This window comes from Plectropomus leopardus, chromosome 2 (genome assembly GCF_008729295.1).
Source record: "Plectropomus leopardus isolate mb chromosome 2, YSFRI_Pleo_2.0, whole genome shotgun sequence".
NCBI classification, from domain to species: Eukaryota; Metazoa; Chordata; class Actinopteri; order Perciformes; family Serranidae; genus Plectropomus; species Plectropomus leopardus.
In genome coordinates, this window is record NC_056464.1 from 38,327,784 (window position 1) to 38,354,643 (window position 26,860).

Sequence of the window (26,860 nt, forward strand, 5' to 3'; positions counted from 1 at the left end):
GCACGGAAACACAGTGAGAGGGACAGATTCACATTATCTGTGTCTCTACTTTGACTGAAATTACAACACAGTGGCAACATAGTGAGGCCTTTGAAACTTCCAATATTGTTTTTTACTGCATAATAGCAGCATTAATTTACCCTACACCATTTTGTTATTTGACATGTTCACTTAAACACCTTAAAAAGCATTATTTTCCTTATTTTATTTTATTTAATTTTCACACCGAGCAATGGGCTGCAACATGAAAACTATTTTTTTTTGTCATATTGAAGATTTTCAGTATTTTTTTTTTTTTTTTGTATTTTTTTTCTATGCTGCTCTTACTGGCTGAAGTGGGCACGACACAGTTGTGAAAAAAGGTTATTTCATGCATTCCTGTGCATGAAATAACCTTTCCTGTGGATCTATGTATTACAAGAGTTGGTGTTTGCTTCCAGGCTTCTGTCAGTTACATCTGATCACACCAGCACAGTCCTGATGAAGCTGAGTTTTTGTTTAACTCACAAATAATTTCTGACTTTGTTTTTTCCTTGACTTTAAATTTGATTGCTGAACATGATGACCATATCATGTTAAGTATACACAAATATCATATTTCAGTCTTTAAGCAGGGACCCTTTGGAAACTTTCTGTGCATCAGCTGTTTAACAACAAAATTAATTACACAAAAATGGAGCAATTTCACATTTGAATGAAGAAAACTCGATGAAGTGCCACATAGGGTGTATTTTCAGTGAAAATGTGATGAAAGTTCTCTTTTAGGTTGCCCCTCCAGTAAAGAAATTGTGAAAATGTGCCCTATAAAGTGCCCTTCAATTGAGAAAATATGATGAAATTCCCTATGGAGTGTGATTTCAGTGAAGAAAATGTGACGAAGTGCCCTGAAGAATGTCCCTCAATGGAGTAAACATGATGATATGCCCTCTAGGGTGCCCTTTCAGTAGAGAAAACATAATGAAGTACACCATGTACCCTGCCCTAAATGGGGAAAACTTGGGAAAACTTGGGAGTGCCATTTAGAGTACACCTCCAATAGAGAAAATGCAATTTGGGGCCCTTAGGAGTGCACTTAAATGGAGAAAATATTATGAAATGCATTCTTGAATGTACTTCCAGTGGAGAAAACTTGATAAGGTGTTCCTATAAGGTGTATTTTCAGAGGATGCTCTAGGGTGCTCTTATTGGGATAAAACATGATGAAGTGTTCCTATTTGGTGTATTTCTAGTGGAGAAAATGTGATGAAGTTCCCTGTGTGCCCTTCCAGTGGAGAAAATGTGGTAAAATATCCTAGAGGGGGCTATTTCCAATGGAGATAATGTGACGAAGTGCCCTTAAGTAGAGTAAACCTGATGAAATGTCTTTATAAGGTTCCCTTAAATTGAGAAAAATGATAAAATGCCCTCTAGGCTGTATTTTCAGCGGACAAAAATGCGATAAGGTTCCCTTTGGGATGGACATCCAATAATGAAAATGCAATGACGTGCCCTCAAGAGTGCCCTTAAGTGAAGTAAACATGGAATGCCTTCTAGGATGCACTTTTAGTGAAGAATATGTGGTAAATTACCCTATATAGTGTGCTTACAGTGGAGAAAACTTGATGAAGTCTTACTATAGGGTGTATTGCTGGTGGAGACACTGTGTTTAAGTTCCCTCAAGGGTGCTTTTAATTAAATAAAACACGTTGAAATATTTCTACACAGTGTATTTCTAGTGGGAAAAATGTGATGAAGTTGGATGTACATGTGGTGGAGAAAATGTGGTAAATTACCATATAGAGTGTATTTCTAGTGGAGAAAATGTGATTAAGTTCCCTACAGGGTGTCCTTCCAAAAGATAAAATCTGATGAAGTGCCCCAAAGAATGCATTAATGGAGTAAACCTGATAAAATGCCATTTAGGGTGTATTTCCAGTGGAGAAAATGTGACAAAGGGCCCTTAAAAGTGTCCTTAAATGGCAAAAGGTGATGAAATGTCCTCCAGGGTGTATTCCCAGTGGAGAAAATGTGATTAGGTTCCCTCTAGGATGCTCTTAAATGGAGAAAATGTGATGAAGATCCATACAGGCTGTCCTGGAAAACGTTCTGCACGCTGGTGCATGTTGTGTTTATCTATTGGCCCCTGCCCCTAAAACAGCACAAGTCTGACGCTGGTTTCTCATCAAAAAAATAAAATACATTAGATTTTTTTCTGTGTTTCAGTCAAATTTCACCATATTGTGATTCAGTATTTATTTATCTATCTCTCTGCTTACACAATTTACATTAACTTTAACAGGGACAATTGACTCTGTTGCTGAAAGTCCCAGAATGATCTAGATAGCTTAATTTCCTCAGCAATCCCCAGGAAATAATTATGGCTTCAAATTTCATAATTCAGCATGTTATGGAGCTCAGCCCTTCAGTGCACTGACAGTTTTCGTTTGGAATTGTTGATAATTTCAGTGAAGAATTTAAACTAACAAGGTTTCCCATTAACAACCAGCTCTGCCTCAGTATGTTGCCTGATCGGTCGTGTTGTTTAAAGTCCTGTAAATCAGCAGATGATGTTCTGATGAGCTCCAGCTTTCCTAAATGTGGTACGTGTAAAAGTCATTGCTTTAAGATGCGTTTTGACAGCAGCCTGCTGTTTTACTACCTCCCTGTGGCTCTGACACAGCGTCGAGTCTGTCTCCATCACTGTGTGTTTTCTGCGTGTGTGTAATTTATCAGTTTATGATGTGTTCTGGCAGTACCCTGCTGTTTTAGTATTTTCCTGTGGCTCTGACAAAGTGTCAAGTCTCTCTCTCTACTGTGTGTTTTTACGGGTGTGAGTGTTTGTGTGAGCGTGTGTTTCGGGCTCCCAGCTGTTTGATGGCCTCCCGTGATGTAATCCAGTTCTCTGTCTGTCCATGGCTCTTTCTCTCTATCTGTCTCTCCCTCCTCGATCCACATTACCTGAAACACAGAGGATAAATCATTAGCCATGTTTTCACAGAGATTATGCTACAGAGCTGCTTCAAAGACGCTCCTTTACATCGCGCCTTTGCGTTTTTACAAAAAAACAAACACAGCAGCATAATGCCGCTCCAGTGATTTTAGACAGCATGCCGGCATCACAGAGGCGTAACGTTTGATTTTTAACACAACACCTCTAGTGTGACATGTAATATACACGCCAGCAGTGCCTTCTAAACAGTAAGAATGGCATAACAACATCATTTACCATCCTGGTTATCCTTGTCAGCTGATCTCATGCTCTGCTCTGAGGGTAAAAAGCTCCCGCATCTCGCTGTTTTCCCAATGTGTGGGCATTTTCAGCAATTGTTTTTATTCTCCAAACTAGCCAACTCACAACCTGCTAGCTGTTTTTAAAGCCTCTGGGAACCCAAATCACAAAAACAAAAGATTTAAGATATTGCCATTTCAGGTTTGTTTACAGTTTCCTAAAGCTGGGTTTGGCGCGGTTATCCCCGAGCCATGTTATGCAATATAGATAAAGCCAAACAAAAATTCAAAGTCAGGTGTCAGTTGATACTAACTTAACATGCCAAACTAAAATCCCTCAACGTTCCTTTCAATAGGGTGTGTTCAGAAACACGGTGCTGCAGTGCACTCTGGCACAAACCGGATCATACATAAACCTGGTGGCTGCTGGAATGTACCGTTCAGTTATCCAGAGCACCACACCTGGAGTGACAGAGCCGACTCTGGGCGCTCTGTCTGGGGGAGAATGAGCAGCAAGGCGCCGAATGGAGTGAATGTGTAACGAACTAAACCGTTAATTAATGGAGAAACAGAACGCTCCGTGGCTTTCAACAGTAGCTCTCTTTAATCTCAATGTAGAGCGTCAGATTGGATCTATGAACGCAGGGCTGGATCAGATAGAGCTGTACCACACCGACTCTGCTTCACTACATGGTTGTCATGGAGATGAGAGACAGTTGACAAAGGTGGGATCCAAAGAGGTGTCAATCAAAATGTGATCTGCCACGCCCACACAGTCTGGAGAAATCACATTATCCTCAGAATGAGCTGCTTTGAACTGGGTTTTCGAATAGTTGAGAACACTTTTTTTTACTCAGATTTTTGTAGATAGTTAATGAAACTCAACTTTGATATAATATGTGCATTTTTACTATTTCAAGCCACATTTCCAGAGGCTTTAAATCTGCAGTGGGTTGCTTGCATCTGTCCCGACCATAACCCCGTCCTCCGCCTGTCCCTGTTACACAGACCTCATTATGTGCTGTTGCTACCTCCTGTGTTGGTTTAAAGGCACGACCACTCCAGCTACTCTCTTTGCAATCATACCTTATATACAAAACAGCGAGCTGGCATCACAGGGTAACATCTGTGCCTTGAACAGGAAGTGTGAACGCTGCTATAAACAAAAGCAAGTCAAGATTTTAGAGACAGATCTGCAAGCACAATACTGTCTTTTTCTAAAAACGCAGCAGTTCTGTGAGGCTGCAAAAAATAAATAAAAGAGCTCTGGGGTCGGGTTTAATTCCCGTTTCTAAAGAGGTTAGAGTTAGGATGGAGGTCAAAGGTCAGGTCAAGGTAAAAACATGCTTAAAAATGGACTATTCCAATCTCTGAACAGGTTAACCCTTTGAAACCTCAGCAAGCTGGCTTGATTTTTTCAAAATCATGGAAAGAAGGTAATGAGCAGCTTAATATGAAATGGCACAAAATGAGTAAGTAAGTAAAAAGTTACTAGAAAATTACCTGGAAATGCAGAAATAAATAATACATACATATTTCTGTGACCTAATTTTAAATATATAAGAATTATAAACATAGTTTTCTGGACTTTTGCCCCCATTTTTTTATAAGGTCATTTCCTTGTCACCTTTCACAAATGTTTTTTTTGCAACTTGCCAATTCATACATTATCTTTTCCTATTTTTCAATAGAAATCAAGCCATTTTTTTTTCAGGTGTCTGGGGTTTAAATGCTTGAGAAAGGCATCGGTACGCAACACTGGAAAAGTGATGGCGATCCCGGGTGTTAAAGGGTTAAGTTTAGAGAGGAGGTCAAAGGTCAGGTCTTAGGAATGGGCACAAATGGGGACCCAAACCTAAACCTGACCTTTGACCTCCTCTCTAAACTTAACCCTTTAACACCCGGGATCGCCATCACTTTTCCAGTGTTGCGTACCGATGCCTTTCTCAAGCATTTAAACCCCCTGAGTCAAAGGAAGTTAATAGTTTTTTTTTGTCATCACAACCAGCTGGGGAAAACTGATGTAGGACATCTTGATCTTTGTGAGCATAAAAAGCCTTTTGTAATAACGACTTGTTGTCCGTCGGCTCTCTGATCTCGACTTGCTAATGGACTCCAGCCTGAATAGTTGGACAACAGTTGTCTCATTAAGAGGACAGTCAAAAGGTTTTTGCATCAGTGTGTTTGGATCTCTTCGTCACAGTCCACGTGTGCATTTGAGCTTGGCAAGCTGATGGGTTTAATAAATAATTTTTACATTATTCTTTTCTCCTTATATTGACCTTTTGCTGATGTTTAATTGTCATTCTTGAGTCTGTGTGAGACACGGAAGACATCGTTTCATGCTGAACGTGTAAAGGAATAGTTGATGATGATGACATATCTGCTGGCTACTTACAGTCTTTGCTACTCTAAATACTTCCTTAATGCCTATTTAACCAAGACAGCAGCATGAGAAACAGTGCAGGCAAACAACAATAACCACAGTAAAAAAGATATACAGTAACATGCAGAAGTATTAAACATATTAAAACAACTATGAACAATGACAAGTACCAACAGATTCACCCGTGCACTCATGAGAGCTTTAAACCTTTGAAACTAAATGGGTCTGGACTGTTTCTGTCAAAAACATGGGGTGGACGCAACAAGCAACTTAACATTACCCAAAAATTAACAAAAAAAAAAAGGACAAAAATAACTTAATATAAGCTAAAAAAAAGTTAAACAAAACAAAACAAAAATGGAAACAGACAAAAAACAACAAAGAAATTACCTAAAAAAGTGCTGAAAAAACAGTTGTAACATAATTTTAAATATATAACAAGTCTGCACATATATATATATATAGCAGACTATAGACTATGGTACAAATGATAAACAGACTGCACTTGTTTAGCACTTTTCTAGTCTTTTGACCACTCAAAGCACTTCTACATATCTCATTCACACACTGCTGGCAGAGGCTACCGTACAGGGTGCCACCTGATACTCAGTAACCACTCACATGCACTCACACTCTGATGACGCAGCGTCGGGAGAAATTTGGGGTTCAGTATCTTGTCCAATGATACTTGCAGTTGTTGACTCAGCTGAATATTTAACCTTTGGCTGCTGAACTTGCGTGGTAACGTTCATTCAGTGGAAAAGAATCGGATGTGTTCAATGTGTCGTCTTAATGATATACAAAAAAATTAGTTGCAATTTGTTTTCTAGTGCCCCTTTTACTGTGTGATGCTTTGCTTGGTGGGAAATGGGAGGATATTGTTTCGTTGGCAGAGACTGAGATGGTGATTCAAATATGAGACAATGTGATTGGAGACTAAGCAGGCCTGGGAGAGGAGATTAGCTTTTTATTGAGATGCTCTTGCTTGTATTTTTAGTTCGTTTTTTTTTTCCACCTTTTGTAAGTAATGACCTGACGGTGGCTGTTAAAAAACAAAGAGAAAGTTGGTGTCCATGTGGAATGGACCAGAGGTACGGCAGCCAAATAAATAAAAATGAACAAATGTTACATATGAAAAGCCTCAGATCCTCACAGATGTTTTCAGTTATGTTGCTGATTCGACCTGCTCAGTTTGAGGTTGTGTAAGCTCTGCTAGGATTTACGTAAGGTCAACATGGACTCACAGGAATGATAGTATCCACCACAGAACTAACACAAGAGCCACTGCAAGCCCAGATTAAAAAACAAGAATAAAATCTTGTCACACAATTAAAAGTTATGTGTACATTAAAAAAAAGCACACAAGACCAAAATTCTGCAAAGTAAGAACCTAGAATAATAATAATAATAATAAAATAATAATAACTTTACCTGTGTGGCACTTATCTTAAAGTTACAAAGTGCTTCATAAAGTGCATAAAAAATAAACAAATAAATAAAGTTACAATAATTAAAACTATGTTAGAGCTAAAATAATAGTGTGCACTGGGGTAAAACAAAAAAAGGGGGGAGACACAAACTGTACGATCAGTCATTAAAACGATAAGCTTTCCTATAAAAATATGTTTTAAGCAGTGATTTTAAAAACAGGGAATGTGTTAGCACGCCTAATATCCTCAGGCAGAGCGTACCAGAGTGTAGGGGCCCTGATGGCAGAAGCGCCGTCTCCTTTAGCCCCGGGACGACCAATGAGGGCAGACTCGAGGATCTCAGACCACGACCAGGAACATAAGGAGTCCGAAGTTCAGAGGTTTTCCTTATGAAACTTTCAGTACATTTTGCTGGTAATACATGTACTTTTCCTCCAATAAAATCATTCTACTTGTACTGGGGCTTTTTTACACGGTGATAATGTTACTTCTCGTAGCGCTGCCTGTGACTCAGATCTTAAGCTGTCATCGATACAGCTGCCTTTGCGTGACATATTCATTTATTCTGACAACCATATGGACAGACGTTTCCTCCCCTTAGCTCTTCACGCTGGCGAAACCGTGTAACACAGATGCTCAGCATGCACAGTGACGTCACTGACAACCAGACAGGCAAACAAACAAAAAAAAAGCAATGCATCATCCAGGATCAAAGGCTGCCCGAAGCTATCGATTTACCAGCTGCACCAGGAAAAACATAATCATAAAAATCTGACCCCTCACACACACAAAGTGTTATTCTTTCGTCTTTTGTAATGCAGTTTATTGTCTGTTATGTTTCACGTCTTTTTACAATGCTAAAGATACTGAACTGATGGAAATCAGACTGTAACTGGGAGAATGGTGGCGTTGCCCAACAAAGATTAAAAAGAAAAAAAAGAGTTGTACACATTGTGAAAACTGTGAGATTTAACTGTGAGCTAAAACTGACGCTCTTGGTGTCGTCCAGCAGTCCAACGTTTGACCTCTCAGTGTAAATCAATGTATTTTAAGGTATTTTATGCATGATTTTCCCTAAAAACAATGTAAAGACTCATAAAAAAGTAATCACTTTGACCCACTGCCAGAGTGTGGTGGTGCTTTTCTGCCCTCTGCCTGTATTTTCTTATTTACAGTAAAACTTCAATTAAAGGCCCTAAACCTATTTTTTGCTTAGCTCAACAAGCTTATATTTGGGACAGGCGTCTAGGTGGCGCAGGCTTTTAATTCCTTTCTCACAAACCAGGTGCTCAGCTTAGATGGGAAATACAATCAAATCATTTAATTAACCCTTCACAACCTGGGCAAATTGGCTTTATCTATTGATTTATTTATTCATTCAGTCATTCATTTATTTATTGATTTATTTATTTAAAAAAAGATGAAGCAAGAAATCTGTGAAAAGTGCCAGAAGATGACATGAAAAATATGATATGAAAAACGACCTAAACAAACAAACAAACATACAAGAAAACAAACCAGAAAGTAACGTAAAGTTTGAAACCTGAGCAAATTGGCTTGATTTCATTCAAAAACATAGGAGGAAGGTAATGAGCAACCAAAGAAGAAAAGACGAAGAAATTATCTAGAGATTAGTAACATGTGCAGGAAAATTAAAAGAAAAAAAAAATACAAAACTGTAACACTTTCTATAAAGACCACATCTATAATGCATTGTGAGGACATTCATAGTGAATTGTTATGCATTTGTGTCATAACACATTAGAGATGTGACTTATGATGAATTATAAATATCAAGTGTATTATGGACACTCTTGACTAGTTATAAACTAGGTTGTGCTTATAATGCATTATAAATACCTTTACTCAACAACATACACATCAACAATGATTTGTAATAAGGACTCATAGTGTGCTATAACATCCATGCAGTATTGTAAGTTATCATTGTATGTGTTAAAGTGAGGTACATGTTGATGCAGTTATAATAATGCATGCTTCATCATAAGGTTACACTGTTGGTGTTAAGTGAGGTGTAATAATTTTCATGCATTTTTAAGAATCTATGCTGCATCTCAAGTGATTAATGACTACCATACACTAGAATACTTTAAAAATACATTTCAAACACTGAAGTCTGACACCCTCTCACATCTAGGGACAATGTGACAGAAGTCAAAAAGCATTTAGTCACAGAATCTGATTTTGCAAAAACTGGAGATCCTGCAGTGCCTTGAAGTCCTCAGTGAGTATCCTACAAGCTTTATCTAGCTAACTAACCAGTTTCAAAATCCTAAACTGGCTGTCTGTAAAGTAAGATAGCCAGTTGCATGTTTGTTATTATCCTACAAGCTAACTGTGTGCTTCTATAATCATTGTAAGTCACATCTATAGTGTTTTATGACTGTTGATAAAGTGCATCAGTGAGCATAATGTGTGTTTAAGAGTGTAGTCATAAAGCTTTGGCGGATGCATAATAATTCCCTATGAATGCTCTCATAATGCATTACAGATGTGGTCTTTATAGAAAATGTTACCAAAGGAACACACGGAAATTACCTGTAAAGAGTGCTTAAAACATTATAATATTTTTCTAACATAATTCACAACACCTTAATTAATTTTTGGGTCTGCTGTACAACAGACACTTCAACATGGTTTATCAAACTATTTCAGTTTTTGTGATGACAGACAAAGGTTTTGTTATTACATTTACAGCTGCCTGTTTTCATAATAATAATAATAATAATAATAATAGATAGATAGATAGATGGATAGATAGATAAATATGACTTATATAGCACTTTTCTAGGATGCAGATGCTTTACATGAAATGCAAAAAGAAAACAAATACAAAATAGAGAATATAAAATACTTATATGTCATGTACAAACAGTATAATGTATTCTATGCTTATATGATGTGACGTGACATCTGAGCAGGCTGTGAGAGGAACTCTGTACAAATAAAGGCTTTGTTTTGCAACGTTTCCACGTTAGAGATTATCCGTGAGTAACACACATTTTGTGAAGTGGCTGGTACAAGCGCAGCGGTTTTTCTCATGAGATTTACTTTTATCGGCTGCTTTTTAACACACGTTGAATCACCCTTCACATAAAACTTCAGATTGAGTTCATTCTTTGGCTGAAAATGTGTACTTTTTTCAAAGTCGTGCTTCTCCTGGGGAGTTTATTGAAGGGTTGAATTCCATTCTGTTAAAAATGAACTGATGTTGGAGAAAAAATAAAGCATCCCTATAAAAACTAATGTTGTGTAGCTGTAACACTGACATGTGCTTTACATGACCACCATGCCGTTTCCTATCTTGAGTCGCACGGAGCTCCTATTACTCTCACTTCATCACCAAGATTCAAACTGCATGTAAGCCCTTTAAACCCTTTAACCTGCAGGTGTTAGCAGTCATAACTCAGTCAGATAGGAATTGTAGGTGAAACAACTGTTAGTTAAAACGGCTATGAGGCAACAGTTGCATTTTCTCTCAACTTTGATTGTTGGCCAGAACACCACTTAAAGGCCTGGATGAACTTCTGCAGGAATATCACAGGTGCAGACTTCACACACAAAATTAGAGCCAGAGTCAGAACATTGCATATTTCAATGTGCTTGTATTCAGAGAGATGTGTGTGTGAGAAAGGTTTCTGTAAATAAAGTCTCACATACAACTTCAAATATCCAGCCCAAGGCACAGCTGATACCTCACAATAAATATTCTTTGGCTGGCTTAATGCAAGCAACATAATAGCACTGGGGTTATGTATAATAACCACTTGCACTAAAACTGAAGTCTTTTATTCTATTGCCCATAAAAATGTAATTATTATAATGAAAATATAAACTTTTGATGCACACTTTAAGGATAAAAAAAACAGTCTGAGGTGACAGTCCCTCTTTGTTCTATAATTCAGCCAGCTAACGCGCACACAACAGTGCCGACTTTCCATCAGAAATTCTGCAGTGATGATGCATCAGTTAAGAAACATAAAGGTGCATTAAAATTAAAGTAGATCACCAGACTGGTATCAATAATGAACATAACATAACGTACAGGAATGCACAGATGTCATACATGTACTGCTGAATTCAATTCAACTTATACAACAGTTAGTTCCGACCAAGCAATTTGATTGGTCGAGAGACATTTCATGAGTGCTAATATACAGTACAACATCACTGGGACTTTTAACTCTGCACGTATTACTACACCTAGTAGGCTACAGGTATTAGGTGCTAAGCCATAAATTAGGCAAACAATAACGGTTGGTAGTTATCTAATGTTATTGTAGGTTGTAGCAATGTTTGAAGAGCGAGGAAGTCCCCTCTGACTGATAGCACTGCTCGAAAATTAATACCTGAGCAAAACTCTGCCTGATGCAAAAGGCCTCCAGCTGCAGCCCAGGAGGGGAGCTAACCTGTTCTGACTCTGAACTCGTCAAATCAAATACATCTGCTTTGTCAGTGATTCCAGTGTACGAGCATGACGCCAAAAGCCAACTTCCACGGCCAACCAGAACGTAGATGAATGGCGTCAGAATAGAACGTGCTCGGACAGAACCGGTGGCGTTGTTATTATACTCCAGTGGACGGCCAGATGGCACCGGGCACATCCACATGCGACGCCCACGAGTGGCATCACATGAGAACGTGGCCTGATGGACAGGCTGCATGCGCATGAAACGCTGAAAGACACGCTGCCAGTAACTGAGCAATATAAGGAGCAGGAATGCACTTATGGGCGGGCGGGAGGGGAGGTGAATGGGTCCCACAAAGAACTGTCGGTGTCGCCTAATCGTACCCATCCTGACGGTCCGCACTGGTTGTCATGTGCTGTTGTGTAAACACGAGGACCCTGCAGTTACATGCCAACATGTGCATTTGTTGACATCACGGCAACGGTGTCCTGGAGCATAAACAGCTGATGCAGAAGGATACCTGAAACGTCAAATGTAGACGGAGAAGTTTCACTGACAGAGCGGCACCGTGTGACGAGTTGGGATGAGAACTTGTTGGGGTAGCAGCTGAGACAGCCAACTTTGAACCGCCGTCCTCTGGGAGTAAACAGCTGTCACAGATGTTACGAGGATGTGCAGTGAGGCATGGACGCAGCCTGAGAGCCACTGCCATACACACACTGTCTGATTCGGGGCTCGAGGTGACGGAGATCATTGCAATGAGTAGACAAACACTGCAGCATTGTACTGTTTGATCAAACTAACTCATCTGAATCACAAAGGCTGCCAAAATGACTGTTGACAGACTCTGATTTCACTGGAAACACATGGATAAATGTTCATGATGCTAAGCAGCTGGTCTGCACATTAAATAAAGATCTAGATAACACAAAATACCAAGCTCGTGTGCAGGAAGATGTTAATGTGTTGCTAGGCAACAGCAGTTAGCAATTGCGCAACTATTTGTGTCACCAGAGCCGAAAAAAATCATTAAACAAACGAATAATAATAATCTAAAAGCAAAGTAAAAGCAATATCACACCCGAGCTTGTTCGGTTGTGCTGTGTATCATCACGATTGTGATTCAGTCGCAGGCACGAGATCGCGGGATGTAGCGGACATCCTGAAAATGATTCTGTGATGGTCCTTCTTGTTAGTTATAGTAAGTTATATTTATTAAAATGGATATAGAAGTACATAAAAGTACACGAGTACTCTGCTGAGTATTTGGCCACAAACATTCATCGAACAGCAGCTTATATCGCAAAAAAAGGATGAGTCAGGATCTTCCGAAAGTACCAGAATCTCACTAAAGCTAACCTATTGGCAAAAACAAGACAATTATAGAAAGTCACGAGGCATTACCAGCACAGTCAGGAGGTGTTATGAAGGTCCCAGACCTATCAGGAACTAACTGCACCCTGATTTACAGTGTACTTTTTCATAAACCCATAAACAGATAATATTACCATATAATCATATAATGAACATGCTTTAAATATGCTTTAAATAAGTCATGATCAGGACAATTTACGATTAACCTAAATAAAAATAGAAAACCACCACAAAGTTAGATAAAATGTAGATCATTTAAAGAACTGCAACGACGTGTCAGTTAACTTAATCTATGGGATGAAAACATCCATTGTTGCCGCCGTCGGCCTGCAGATAAAGAGCAGGCAGCCCCTATACTGCAATATGATGCACAAAAATGATCACCCACTCCAAATAGTTTTTAACAAGAAATGCTTTAAGTTCAAAATCTTTTTCTCCTGCTTAAGACATCAGTGAGAAAATACCTGAAAAAATGAAGACATTTCATCATGTTGCTGAAAAACAGGGAGCTGCCCTGCACCCATCCGGCCTTTGGTCTTTAATTTATTTTGGGGTAGAAGTTTCGAGAAATTCAATCTCTTCTTTAAACTCCACAGGAGTTGCTCATGCTGTGCAGCAGCTTGTCAAACTAAAAAAATGTAAAGATGATTCAAATTTGTATAAAAACGGGAAGCTGTCTAGCTGTTATGTAAGCGACATTTCAAACTGAATTTAAATGATTATATTTTAGTGCAAAGAAGGCCCCGACTCACTGAAATACAGAGATGTTTTACATAAAGGGGTTGGTGTAATTTTTGTAAAGTCTATGCGAGCACCTCTACTGATCAAAGGAACAAAATAAATCAGGACGCAGGTTTGTGGTGCACTTTTGACCGAGCGGTTGGTAGTAGAGAGTGCAGGGAAGGGTTAATCTAGACAATGTACGGTAGATAATGTACTCCGAGATTACAAGCCCTTTGAACACTGGAGCAGCATCCCTTTTCTTGTGCTGCTTTCGGACGCCTTTTACAAGTATTTAAACTTTTGATACGAGAGCATATTAGTGTGATTTCTTTCAAAAACATGGGAAAAAAACACTTTTCTGAACCTTATTGTTTGATTTTACTTTTGTCTTTCTTTTCTTTCTTTTTTAAATTATTATTATTTATTTATTATTATTATTATTATTTTTTACAAATGTGCAGGTAATTTTATGGCACTTTTAAAACTTTCTTTGCGCGTTGCCCTCTTTCCTCTTTTCTCTGGTTTCAAAGTGTGAATTGTAGCTAATATTTAATAAAACCTGAAAAAATCTGGTGCAACACTTTAAACTGATGTTTACTTGACTATAACCACCTCCAAAACTGGAGCTCAGTTTTCAGTTGACAGACACATTAAACTAATGTTCATGTCTGATCTGAAAATCCCCTCGTGGCTGAAACATGCACCCCGAACATTTGTTCCCAAAATATGGGCCTCCCTTCCTGGAAAGATGTTGAATTAAAAGCAGAAAGTATGATCCGTGAGCAGCTGGTTGAATCCATTTCTCAATGACTGAAAGAGAAGCAGGCACAGATTCAATATGACATCCCTGCTTTTCAGATACAATCTCTTAAGATGAAAAAAGATCACATGATATTTATAGAACAGTAAAGTTACACAAATTTCACAAGGTTCCTGCGGATCCTTAACGTTTTAAAAGGCATTGAATTAATGTATCTAAACATAAGGCTTTAACTGTTATTACATTGACTTAAATGAATCTTTCAAAAGTCATAAAAATGCTTATACACACATCTTTTTTTGTGTGAAATAATTTAATACATTGCTTTTCTTAAATTCATTGTGATGGGAATCCAAGCAGTGGAATCTCACATGCAGACTGAGAAACATAAAACAGTCAAGAAAACAGGCCGGAAATGCCAGATATCTTTCACTGCTGGTAGTAAACCAAATAGATACCTTTATTATAATATAATATGTGCACTGTCTTCGATGTGCTGATTTTTCCAACAATTCTTATCCGGACAAGAAGTAAAAAAGTAATGATTTTGTTACAATAAACATTCCCGCAAAACAAAATTGTCCTTGCTCAATTTCAGTTATTAGAAAATCTGCCTTAAACTTAATTCCCCGTGGCATTAAAAAAGTCTTAAATCTAACTTACCTTAAGCTGTAGGAACCCTGATTTCAGTTTCTAAAAGCTTTTCGACCTACCGATTAGAGACAGTTTATATCTGCTGATGGCGAATGCTTCTTTAACAAGGAGAATGTCTGAATATTTACTTTGTGTACAATTTTTCTTTTCTGTTTCTGTAGTTTCTCAAACACAAAACAGTAAATATTGGGATCCACTTCTTCTTCTTTTTTCCTACTTCTTGGGGAGAAAATTAAGCCCTTGCAGTTTTCCTCTCCCGTTACTACAGTCTTACCTCCTCTTCTGCCTTTGCTCGCATCGCCCTCCGGGACTCTTCATTTTGTCTCTGGCCTGTCAGCTGCAGAAACTGAGGTGTAAATCTGTATTTCTACTGAAACATCGGGACAGTCTGAGCTCAATCAAAACCAGACCTTTGACTGTCGTTAAAGCTGTAATGCTTTTCCAATCAACTTCTGAATATTGTGTGTGTGTGTGTGTGTTTCTGTGTGTGTTATTTTCATAACTTTTTGACCTCCGCCTGCACAAATTGCAAATTTCCTGATGATTAATTCCAATCCCTTGACTTGGACCAAGATTGTATTTAAGATGTTTTTAATCAGTAAAACCTCTCAGGCTCAGTCATTCTCATTTTATTATGATCCCACTGTAAAAAGACACAATTTGCTTTAACTTAAAAACAGTGAAATGTCCAGGCTGCTTTACATGCTTAAGTTGACTGAATTTGAGAAGACAAGCTGAATCATTACAAAATCACCTCAAAATCTTCTCAAATTCAGTCAACTAAAAATTGAAGGCAGCCGGGACATAAAACTTTTTTAAGTTGAACCAAATAGTTTCTTTTTACAGTGTTTGAAAATAATTTGTTCCAGAATATTTACTTTTGAAGTAATACAACGGAAAACAACTCACTCATGTGATGGAAAACTAAAGTGAAGAGACTATTAGGGACGAGCAGGAAATGAGCCAAAATTAAAGAAGCAGAATGTTTTTGTTGTGTTTTTGCCATCTGTCAACATGTCTTCAACTGTCAACTTCGCTCTTTCTGTCCTAATTTATTTTCCAATTAACATACTGTCCATTAACTCTGGGTGAGTCCTCAGAGTTAAGGCGAGGGGGGTACTGCCAAATTATATTTTTCAATTTTTAAAATTATATTAAATTTTTTAAACATTTTTAGGATTATTTTCTCCCCTAAAATTTAAGTATGTCCAAAAGTACACATTACAAAGTCCACAAACCTCCAGCAAAGACACAACATTGAATTTGCAACCGTGCGAACTACACAACGCTGATCCCGCAACATCAGCAGCAGACGCAGAAAGACACCTGCTATGTAGACATGAGAGTCCACTGACAAAGCCAGCCGAAAACTTCTGCAGCGTTCACAGTCCTGCCGTTTATACAGACACGTCTCAACTCAACTCACCTTTTCACAAAGTGAACCACGCAACGTGTTGACTGTGGTTTTGTTTCGAGGATTGGATTTGTTATTATGAATTTATTTACTTTATTAAAATTGTCAATGTGAAGTTAATGCATATTATGTTTTTATTATTCATATTACGTCTGATTCATCTGCACCAACATTTCACGTTTTTTCTTGACATACTGATTTAATCACTTTTACTTGACACGATTAGTTAAGAAATGAACATTTAATGTCAAAGACTAACTAAAATTAATTTCTTTCTGACAACTTGACCTTGTGTTTCCCATGTAAAAGCTTAATAATCAGTACAATAATTTTTCAGTCTTGAACGCAATAAAAGCAGCAGGACTTCTCAGAACGGCCTCGACCTCGGAGAAGAACAGACAAATTTGTCTTGAGAGATGTGATCAAGTTTATTCTGGACTTTGATGCATATTGTTGAGGGACTTGTGATACTGTGCTGAAACACAGAGGCCAAGTTGGGGTTTTCTTTGTTTAGCTGAGATGAACAGATACGCAGAAACACACGGATAACGTCCTGCTTCATAAACACTGAGGTCATTTTTTTCACTGATACCTGAGCACATTTCAAACACAAGCTGGCCGGGTCAATTACAAAAATAAACATTTGTTTCAGACATGACTTAAATACCAGCTGGTTTGTTTAGCTGATTAGGTCCCTGCTTGTTTCAGGGAATCAGAATCTCTGTCTGGGTTCAAATCCAGATGTAAGAGTTTTTGAAAGATTGAAAGACAGATCACAGATAATGGCAAAAGACAAGTTTCAGTCTCTATTGGTATCTTCATCGGGTCGGGCTTGTGGTTAGAGTTAGTGCGCGGGCATTCAGCCAAAAAACACACACGCACGCACACACACGCACGCACGCACGCACGCACGCACGCACGCACGCACGCACGCACGCACGCACGCACGCACGCACGCACACACACACGTATACATTTCAAATCCTCATGGAAACATGTGTATTTGTTTTCTGTTCTTTTTTTGGGGGGTCTCATCTTCTAAGACCGCTGCTTCTCCATGTGTACACTCAACATAAATATCCAGTTGTGGTGCTGAAATTATTATAAAATCACATCAGAAAAACTGAACAGCAACAATGTTTCCTTTAATCAGGAAAATCTGTTTTCAGTCATGAGAATGACCGCGCCAAAGTGTGTGTCTCTTAAACATCTAATTCAGTAATAAGAGTGCAGGCTGATGCATACCCTCACTGTAACAAGCTATCATTTTGGTTTCAGCCTCACACACAGAAGCTGAATCTGGGTGATACTAACGCTGCGTTCCCAGTAGGAAGTCGCTAATTTTGTGTTGTTTTTTCTGGCTTCTGATCCAAAGACGTTCCAGTGCATCTGCTCCGGAAAACATGAACGCCTGCAGGAAACTCTCTTCATTCCTGCCTTAACCAAGATGCAGTTACTAGATTACAGTTCGTCCAAAACTCTGCTGAGACTACTCAGCATGACCTCGCACAGCTGCCTAATCGCCCCGCTTTCAATATCACTTCACTGGCTACCCATCAAATTTAGGATCCACCTCAAGACTGCAAATAATCTTGCACCAGAATATAACTATTAACTATTGCTGCACACCTCTGTTAGACCGCTCATGTTCTCTGAATAGGGACTGCTAGTTGTGCTCTGATTTTAGCGAGTTAACAGTTTCAGCAGACTTCAGGTATTCAGGGACTTTGCTCCACAGGTGAGGGCCTTAAAAACTAAAAGCTGCTTTGCCGTGCCTGGTTTTGATCCTGGGAACACAGAGCAAACATGTCCCAGATGACTAATCTACTTATTCATTTTTTCATTTTTTATCTCGTTCTGTATTCATTTTGCTGCTCTTACTCTATTTATCTGTACCCCGTCCTCCTTCTTATGTCCTGTTCTTACCATCTATTTATGTTTTATGTACTCCTTCATTTATCTCTAATTCATCTGTTTTTATTCTTCTTTGTTTGATGTGTGTCGTCTTCTTATACCACTTATATAATTGTTGTCGTCTTTTATTGCATTTAATCTTTTATTTTTCAATTCTAATATCTTTACCTGCCTTTTTTGTGATCTACCTGTTTTATTTAGTTTGAATCCTTTATTTTTATTATTTCCTTGTGAACAACTGTTTTTAAAGGTGCTATATAAATAAAGTTATTATTATTATTATTGTATATTATTTATATAAAACAGTATTTTAAAATCTGTCCTTTGACACACAGGAAGTCAGTGCAGTGATTGAAGGACCGGCGATGGTGCTCCACTGTCTTGGCGTTAGTAAGGACTCTGGCAGCAGCATTTTGGATAAGCTGCAGCCGTCTGATTTTTTTACTGACACCTGTAGAGACACCATTACAATAGTCGAGCCTGCTGAAAGTAAATGCATCGACTGCAGCAAACTCTATTCAGGCCTTTGAGTGCCTAACCGTTTGAAGTGTTTTTATGTGTAATTCATGTGCTCTATTTTGAGTTCTGATACTGCTTATTGCTTTTCTTTGTGCCTTTTTTTCTCTGATTGTGATTTTTTGTCGTAGTGTTTTTTTTTTTTTTGCACAGCACTTTGTAACCAAGGTTTCAAAAGGTGCTATTTAAATACAGTTTGACTTACTTACTACATGCTCGCAAAGACTTTTATCAAACACCAATCAGCTGAATGGAAATGCCAGGACGTGCTGTTAAAGCATGTTTCACAACACAAAAACTACATGAAAGTAAACATTAAACAGTTCATTGTGTTTACTGTTCACCGTGTGCGCTGCCATACTGCTGTAACGTCAATTTGACTGACTCGGTCTCCGTGGATCTTGCCCAAGTTTGGCTGTTCAATTACACTTTTCTGAGTTGGAGGTAATTTTTTTCCCAGAGTTCAGAGTACAGTGGACCGCAGCATTAACATGGCACGTTTCGAAATCCCTCCACGCGCTCTACTGTTCAATAGTTTGACTATATTTAAATGACTGCGCAGAGGTTTGGGGCGACAACTACAAAAAAATCATTACATTCACTTTCTATTTTCCAAAGAAGAGCAATACGACAAAAATAATGTTTAGAGCTAAAAATAACCTACCAGGAAATATTTTAAAAATGTTCAGTGATTAAAAAGGGGTTATAATTAAAGGAGAAAATGTGGAAAAGGTTTTGTACAATAATCTGTGAAGTTAATCTGTGAAGTGAATTGTAACGAGGTACAGGCATGAAGATTACTGTTTTTTATTTGATTACTTAATATTTATTTTTTTCCTCGTTTATCTTCCTCTTTTTTCTGTAAATAATAATGTGAATTTGTAGATATTTGAGTTTGAGTGTGTGGGTGTTTGTTCGTATGTTCAATATGTTGTATGTTAATGTGTGTGTGTGTGTGTGTGTGTGTGTGTGCGCGTGTGTGTGTGTGTGTGCGTGTGTGTGTGTGTGTGTGTGTGTGTGCGTGTGTGTGTGTGTGTGTGTGTGTGTGTGTGTGTGTGCGCGTGTGTGTGTGTGTGTGCGATTAATTCTGACCTTTTTTGCATACTTAGACTTTTTTGGGAGCATATTTTGATTGTAACCTCTCAGGCTCAGTCACTCTCATTTGATTTGATCAGCAGAGAAAACAAATTGTCTTACAATATTTATTCTTAAAATAATACAGTGGGAAAAACTCAGTAATGTGATAACAGATGTATCTAGTGATAAAAGCAGTAAAGGGGTGCAGGACATGACCAACAAATAAAGAACCACACTGTTTTTGTTTAGTTTTGTTTTTGTGTTGATATGTGTGACATGTTAAATCAGCATCTACACGTCCTGTAAATAACCGTTTGTAAAGGATTGGTACCAAAACTAACAGTAGCCCAAAAAATCTGAATGAGAGACTTTGAAAAAGATGCCATTTTGTAGCCTTGACCATCAGGATAAACATGAATAGCGAGGAAAGAGCGATATAAACATGACTAATACAAAATATTTGTAAGATATTTCTCCATTCTTGGAGTCGGGTTTATATATTGTAAGAGATCGTGGCTGATTTCGGCCTCATTTGTCCCCTTAAGCTTCAGATTTTCTTAATGTGTCTTTTTCGTACACAAAGAAATATTCTGTTTTCCAGAAAGGACAAAAACAATGCAAGTCAATAATAAATAGCAGAATAAAAAATGAGTATATAAAAGAAAAGCTGCAAGCATCCCTAGTTAAAATCCACACTAATGCAGAGACATGAATGGGGCCTTCAAATGTCCATGAAGCGCAGCGTGTTTTGTTTTGTTGACACAGAGCTCCATGATGGAGCGGTCCACTACAATTTCAAACCTGTCTGACATAAATCTGGACTCAACATTTATACTTTGCCTCCTCGAGACCTTGTTATAGCAACCAGGAGGCTAAAGTTTTTACAACAGGGCTTTAACCAAATGGTTCCTACAGAGTTTTCTTTGAAGGATAATAAACGTCAGTCTAAACTCGGTTCAATTTACTGCACTCGCACTTTTCTGAACACATACAGTAGATCCTCTGCTCCTGTTTTTTTTTTAAACACACACAAATATGCAAACAAGAAAATAGGCAGCGCAGCTTTTGTTAACTACGCTCCAAAATTATGCAAAGTCCTTCTAAAAGCTATCAGAGAAGCGGGCTCTGTGAACGTTTTTAAACGACAGCCGAAAAAACGTTTTATTGAGTCTGGCTTTCAGGTAATGTTATTCTTGTAGTTATTATTTTATATCAGTTCTCTTATTTTTTTACTATTTTTACTGGTCTCTGTACTTTTTACTTTGACTTTTATATCTTGTTCATCAGCGCTTGTCTTTTGATTGTCTAATCTTGTTGTCTTTTTTCTTTTTGTGTTACACATTTATTATGAAGCCCTTTGAGCTGCATCCCATGTATAAAGTGCTCCGTAAATAAAGTTTGTAATTAAATTATTATTATTTTATTAATAATAATAATAGTAGTAGTAGTAGTTTAGAGTGTAGTTCAGAGTATTTTATATCTTTAATTTTTTTCCAATTTTCAAATTGCTAGTCAACGTACACACTGACAAAACAACACGAAACAACACAGGAGACAATAAGAGTGGATACAGAGCCAGACCTTTGTTTTTCGGTCATAATATCAGTGTGTGTGTGTGTGTGTGTGTGTGTGTGTGTGTGTGTGTGTGTGTGTGTGTGTGTGTGTGTGTGTGTGTGTGTGTGTGTGTGTGTGTGTGTGTGTGTGTGTTGCACTGGCAGTCACTGTGAAGATTATGGTTGAGAAGGGTGGGAGAGAAAGAAAAAAAGAAATAGAAAATAAAGATATTCATTAACCAATTAATTAAATAATTATAATAATAAAATTAAAGGAGGATGGGTGGTGCAAACGGGTGAGCAAAGGAGAGAATGGGTTTGGTAATAACTTTTTGAGTGATATGTTTAATTAGTTTTTTTTTTAGAAAAGATTACTGCTTCTTTTTATAATTATTAGTATGAATTTACACATCTTTGCTGTTAGTGATGTGTTGTACTTCAATATCTGTATCTGTTTATTGGTATTTATTACAAATTTAACATTTTTTTTTAACAACACTGGGGCATTTTCATTTTTTATCCATTTATGTTTTTTCCTGTATCTTTTATCTTTTGTCATGTTTGTATCCTGCATGTTGTCAGTGGTGTCTGAAAACTGTCAAATGGATGCCTTTCACTTTATACTGCAAAATAAATCTGCCTACAGGCACAAATAAAGTAACCCGAACTTGTAAAGTATACATTTTTTGTAAAAAATACACATATGCAATAATAATTTATATCCTACGTAGTACTTTTATATGTAGTTTCTTGTGACTCCTATTTATGTGTGTACTTTTTATGTAAATACTCGCTGTTTTTATCTGCACAACATCCTTGCTGCTGTTTTTCTCCTGCATTATGACGAGCCAACTGCAACGAAATACCGTTCTGGTCCGCACTGTGAGTGAGATTGAAATGACAATAAAGAAACTGAAACTGAAACTGAAATAGTTTTTTGTGTTTTGCTTGTATTTAACTCGACTGTTGTTGATCGTCAGTTGGGTCGCCCCCTGACCCCGGGAGGAGGGAGCTGGCCCGTGACAGTCCTGATCCTATTACAAAACGCTCCCAGACCCAAAGGGAGGGGGCCTGTTTGTTCGGGACTGAAAGACACACAAACCGATATTCATATAGAAACACTCACCTCTCATGGGTGAACGGAGTCCATCTCTGATGATAGGCGGCTGTCATCCTGAACAAAAACAAAAAAAAAACAGAAGAAAAGACCAAAGTCAGGAACACAAACACAAATATTTACCACAGATATTCAAATGTTCAGTAAAACTGCCCCAGATTATGCTAATATGGAAATGCAAACTTTTAGCTCACATAAGGACGACAGGAAAAGGCTGGAATTCAAAATATTTTTTTGATATTTTCTGAGAGTCTTTCTCAAGAGTCAAACAAAGTCTAACAGACATCTGTAGTCGACTACAATGGAAGAGCAGAGTCGATCAAAACACTTCACACATCACGAACAAAAACACATCAAACAGAGCACCAAAGCATTGTAATGTTTATATGATAGAAAGATTTTATGAGCTTTAAGCATTACAATTTAAAACGCGGGGTTAAATAAAACATCACAAAGAATCCATCAAGTACACAGTGACTTTTTGACCTCTTTACTGTTACAATAAACTCCAATAATTCAGAGATAAAGGGCATTGTTTGTTTTCCTCCCCGTGCAGCTGCTGTGGGTTTAACATATATATGAGTGATGGGCAAAGCAGCTCTTTCCAGCGCACTGAATCACGACAGTCTGTTCATTAACCCTTTAAAACCTGGATCGACATCACTGTTCTTGTGCTGCTTTAAGACATCTTTCGCAAATATTTGAACCTGTGAATCCAGAGCACTCTGGTGCAGTTTCTTTAAGAAACTTGGGAAAAAACGCAGTGAGCAACTTAGTGAGAAATATTCCACAAACTGCTAGAAATCAGTAGATATGGAAAATTAGGGGAAAATGTTTAGGAAAAAAAAGAAAAAAGGCTAGGAAAGAACTGTATTTATAAAATTACAGGATTATTATAATTTGTAAGCACTTTTTCCAGGTCATTTCCTTGTTTTTTTTTTTTTTGTTTCTTCTTTTGTTTCTTTAAAGAACCCAATGTTGCTGCAGCAGCTGCAACAGGCATATTAGGCATATTATCTTATATTCACAATTTCAGTTTGAGGGTTAAGGGAAACCCCCTCAATGTCTGACAAAACCTTCAGTCTGTTCTAGCTGCTCTGCAAGTCTGTGCTCAGACACAGAGATAAAATAAAAACATACTGAAGAGGAACACTCATACTGAAATGGAATTTCATGATAACCCGATATGAGGGCAAATAGAGACATAAAATAACTACAATGGATAATGGGGATTTGTTCTGCCGTCAGCACCCAGGACTGTCATGTTAAATTAACAATTGATACGTTGTGAAATATCTCTGAAAAACATGCGGTGTTGATGCTGGCTCAAAGCACTCTGGATCATTTTCCTCCCTCCCTGCTGTCATGTTATGATAGCTATTTCAGCTACATTACAATAATATTTAAAGTGATACAGAAACACACTTTATTTGGAGCGAGGGGCAAAAAACTGTTGTGTTATCCAGTCTCTCTAGGATTTGGCAGGCTCCTTTTGGGACTGGTTTGGCCCTGGAATATCAGACCAGCATCTTTTCACAAAGGTTTGAATAAAATTGTTGAGGCATGTAAAAAATAGCTGTGATGCTGGCTCAGATTTGGAGCTTTTATTTTGAGCATTCAGTGTTTTCCACAGATATTTTTGTGGTGGTAGAAGGGAAAGGGGGTGCTGACACACACTCTCTCTCACACACACACACACACACACACACACTCTCACACACACACACACACGCACACACACACACACGCACACACACACACGCACACACGCACACACACACACACACACACACACACACACACGCACACACACACACACACACACAGATGTAAATACCGGCATGTGGTCGTGGGTGTCGTCCTGCGTGTGCTCTCCCTCTTCCTTCTCGTCTTCCTCCTCCTCCTCCTCCTCCTCCTCCTCCTCCTCGTCAACCTCCTCCTGTTCAGCTTCGCTGTTCTGTCTGTGCTCCTCCTGGTCCTCCAGTTCCGAGCTCGACTCCTCTCCTTCCTGCCACGCCTCCTCGCTCTTACACTCCTCTGCCTTCCTCAGCTCTAAATGACACACACAGCCAAAGGCACACAGACAAAAACGTTTAAATGTGGAGAATCAACTGATCTGGATCACATGAAAACAGCTGGTCGAATTCTCTGAGTTCTCGTTGAAGTTCTGGTTCTAGTTTCCAAGTTGAAAGAAGCTTTAATTTTCTTCTCACTCTCCTTCAGCACAGGAAACACAAAGCAAAAGGAGTGACTAATTTTACATGTCGATTAAGTTAGGCATCGCAAATTGGTTTGATTTCTTTCAGAAGTGTAGAAGAAGGCAATAAGTCACTTAAGAAGTGACCCCAAAATTAGCAAGAAATTAGGGCATGAGAAAATTACCTGAAAATTAGTAAAACAAACAAAACATGGGAAATGAAAGACAGACAGAAAGAAAGAAAGACAGAAAGAAAAAGAAATGACCTGGAGAAAAAAAGCTTAAAAATGCTAATAACTCCATAACACAATTTTAAATATCTAAAAAAAAAAAATCTACACAACATTTTCCCCAAGCTGATTTAAAGTTGCTCATTGCTTTTTAACCCCATGCTTTCAAAGGAAATCGCACCAGTTCGCTCAGTGATCAAAAGGTTAGGTATGAACCTTAAGTCCGCAGGTTATGGTTTATTTGCAGGGACGTTCAGCTGATAGGTGCGGTGGTTTGTTTCAAAATGTTCTCATCCCAAGTTGACACTATTGCCACTTTGTCGGTGGACTTTCGTGTCGCCACATTAAGTTTTAGGTATCCCTTTGCATCTGTTGTTGACGTTCCAGGATGCAATGGCTCACACAATGTTTTTTTGGCTGATAGGTGGGTATACTGTTATCAGTAAGAAAAAAAAAAAGATGCATATACCCCAAATACCCGCGCAAGCCCAAAACTACACCATTGAGACAGACGCTTAGTTTCTAGCTGGTAGGACCTGGCTTTAGGCCTTCATATTATCAAAGAAATATTTTAACTGGACATTGTAACGTCAAAATTTTACTGTTCAAAAATGTATAACAGAAACTCAAAGTGCAGTTGCGCTGATCAAGCTGCTCACTGCGGGTGACAGAAAAGAGACAGACAAAGAGAAGGTGGAAGGTGGATTATAGCTAAATGTTTCTGTAAGTCATTAATAACTTACTCAGAATGCTGCTTTGTCACTTGATGACCCACCGGCCCAAAACCTGTGATAATTTGAAGCTTACCCAAACCTGACCCACACCCCGCAGCATTCTGGGAACAAACTATCCTGTAGGATTTGAAATATAAAATGAAATCTGGACAATCGCTCAACAGACTATACAAACTGACCAAAAAGGGAGGGAGAGGTTAGACTTGTTATTTCTTTTTTCAATACGTCAAACCTTAAAAACTCCACGGCACAATGTTTAGCAAAAGTTAAAAAGGATTTAATAAACGGGCTTCATTCATCTGCCCTGATGAAGATTGTGAGTTAAAACGCTCAGGTGTCAAGCCCATGTATTAAAGGCTTTTTAACTTTTGCTAAATATAGTGCTTTGGAGTTTTGGTTTTGACTTATTGACAAAAGAATTAAACCTCTCCCTCCTTTTTTGGTTATTGTTGTCCTTGAATCCAAAAAGAGCAGCTGTTTTTCAAACCTACGTATGTGAAGCAGCACTCCTCAGCCAGACTGTTTCAGAGACTCCACAAAGTGTTTGATGTCTTTTTTGTCTTATTGTTATTTTTTCATCTATGTATCCAGTATATAGATGGAAGTATTGACAACAATGTGAAAAAAGTCAACTGTTCTTTTTCATATTATAATTTATAGATGATTAGAAATAGATTACCCAACAGTAACAGTATAATGGCATTGAAAATTAGCTCCATGATAACAAGTACTTAAAACTTGAAGTAAACTTTGCTGAAAATACTTGTACGTGATAAAACCTTGGTTGTGCTTACATAAAATTTTGAATGCTGTCCTCCTAGCAGTGCTGTGTACCAGCTGGCAGCCAGGAAAGGACCCCAGAGCCCGAACATGAAAATGGTCCCTACACTAAAATTCCAAAACAAGCAAAGGAGCTCGATTCAGACCTGGTTTAAACAGGTCACCGAATGTAACTTTTCAAAAGCATTTCCTGTTTGTGTTGATTGTTTGTTGGCTCGTGTCACTTTTAGTCCTTACGTTTTACGTTTGTAGCAGGCATATGATACTTGAAAATGACTTTCAAAAGCACACGTGCATGTGGCCTCATTTTTACCATAAAAACTGTACCCTGACTCACCCTGGGCTCTCTGTAACAGCTCATAAA

At 38.2% G+C, this 26,860-nt stretch overlaps 1 protein-coding gene across 1 annotated transcript in view; it reads right to left on the bottom strand.

Moving 5' to 3' along the window:
• Nucleotides 1-336: 336 nt before the first annotated feature.
• The window catches only part of raly (RALY heterogeneous nuclear ribonucleoprotein), a 149,455-nt gene continuing 122,931 nt past the window's right edge, over nucleotides 337-26,860 (bottom strand). The window contains exons 7-9 of the mRNA XM_042496987.1: nucleotides 24,393-24,607; nucleotides 22,565-22,612; nucleotides 337-2,937 (exon numbers count right to left, since the gene is read on the bottom strand). Of these exons, the coding sequence (XP_042352921.1) occupies nucleotides 22,568-22,612; nucleotides 24,393-24,607 (260 nt within the window). The 3' untranslated portion in view covers nucleotides 337-2,937; nucleotides 22,565-22,567. The remainder of the gene's footprint in view (nucleotides 2,938-22,564; nucleotides 22,613-24,392; nucleotides 24,608-26,860) is intronic.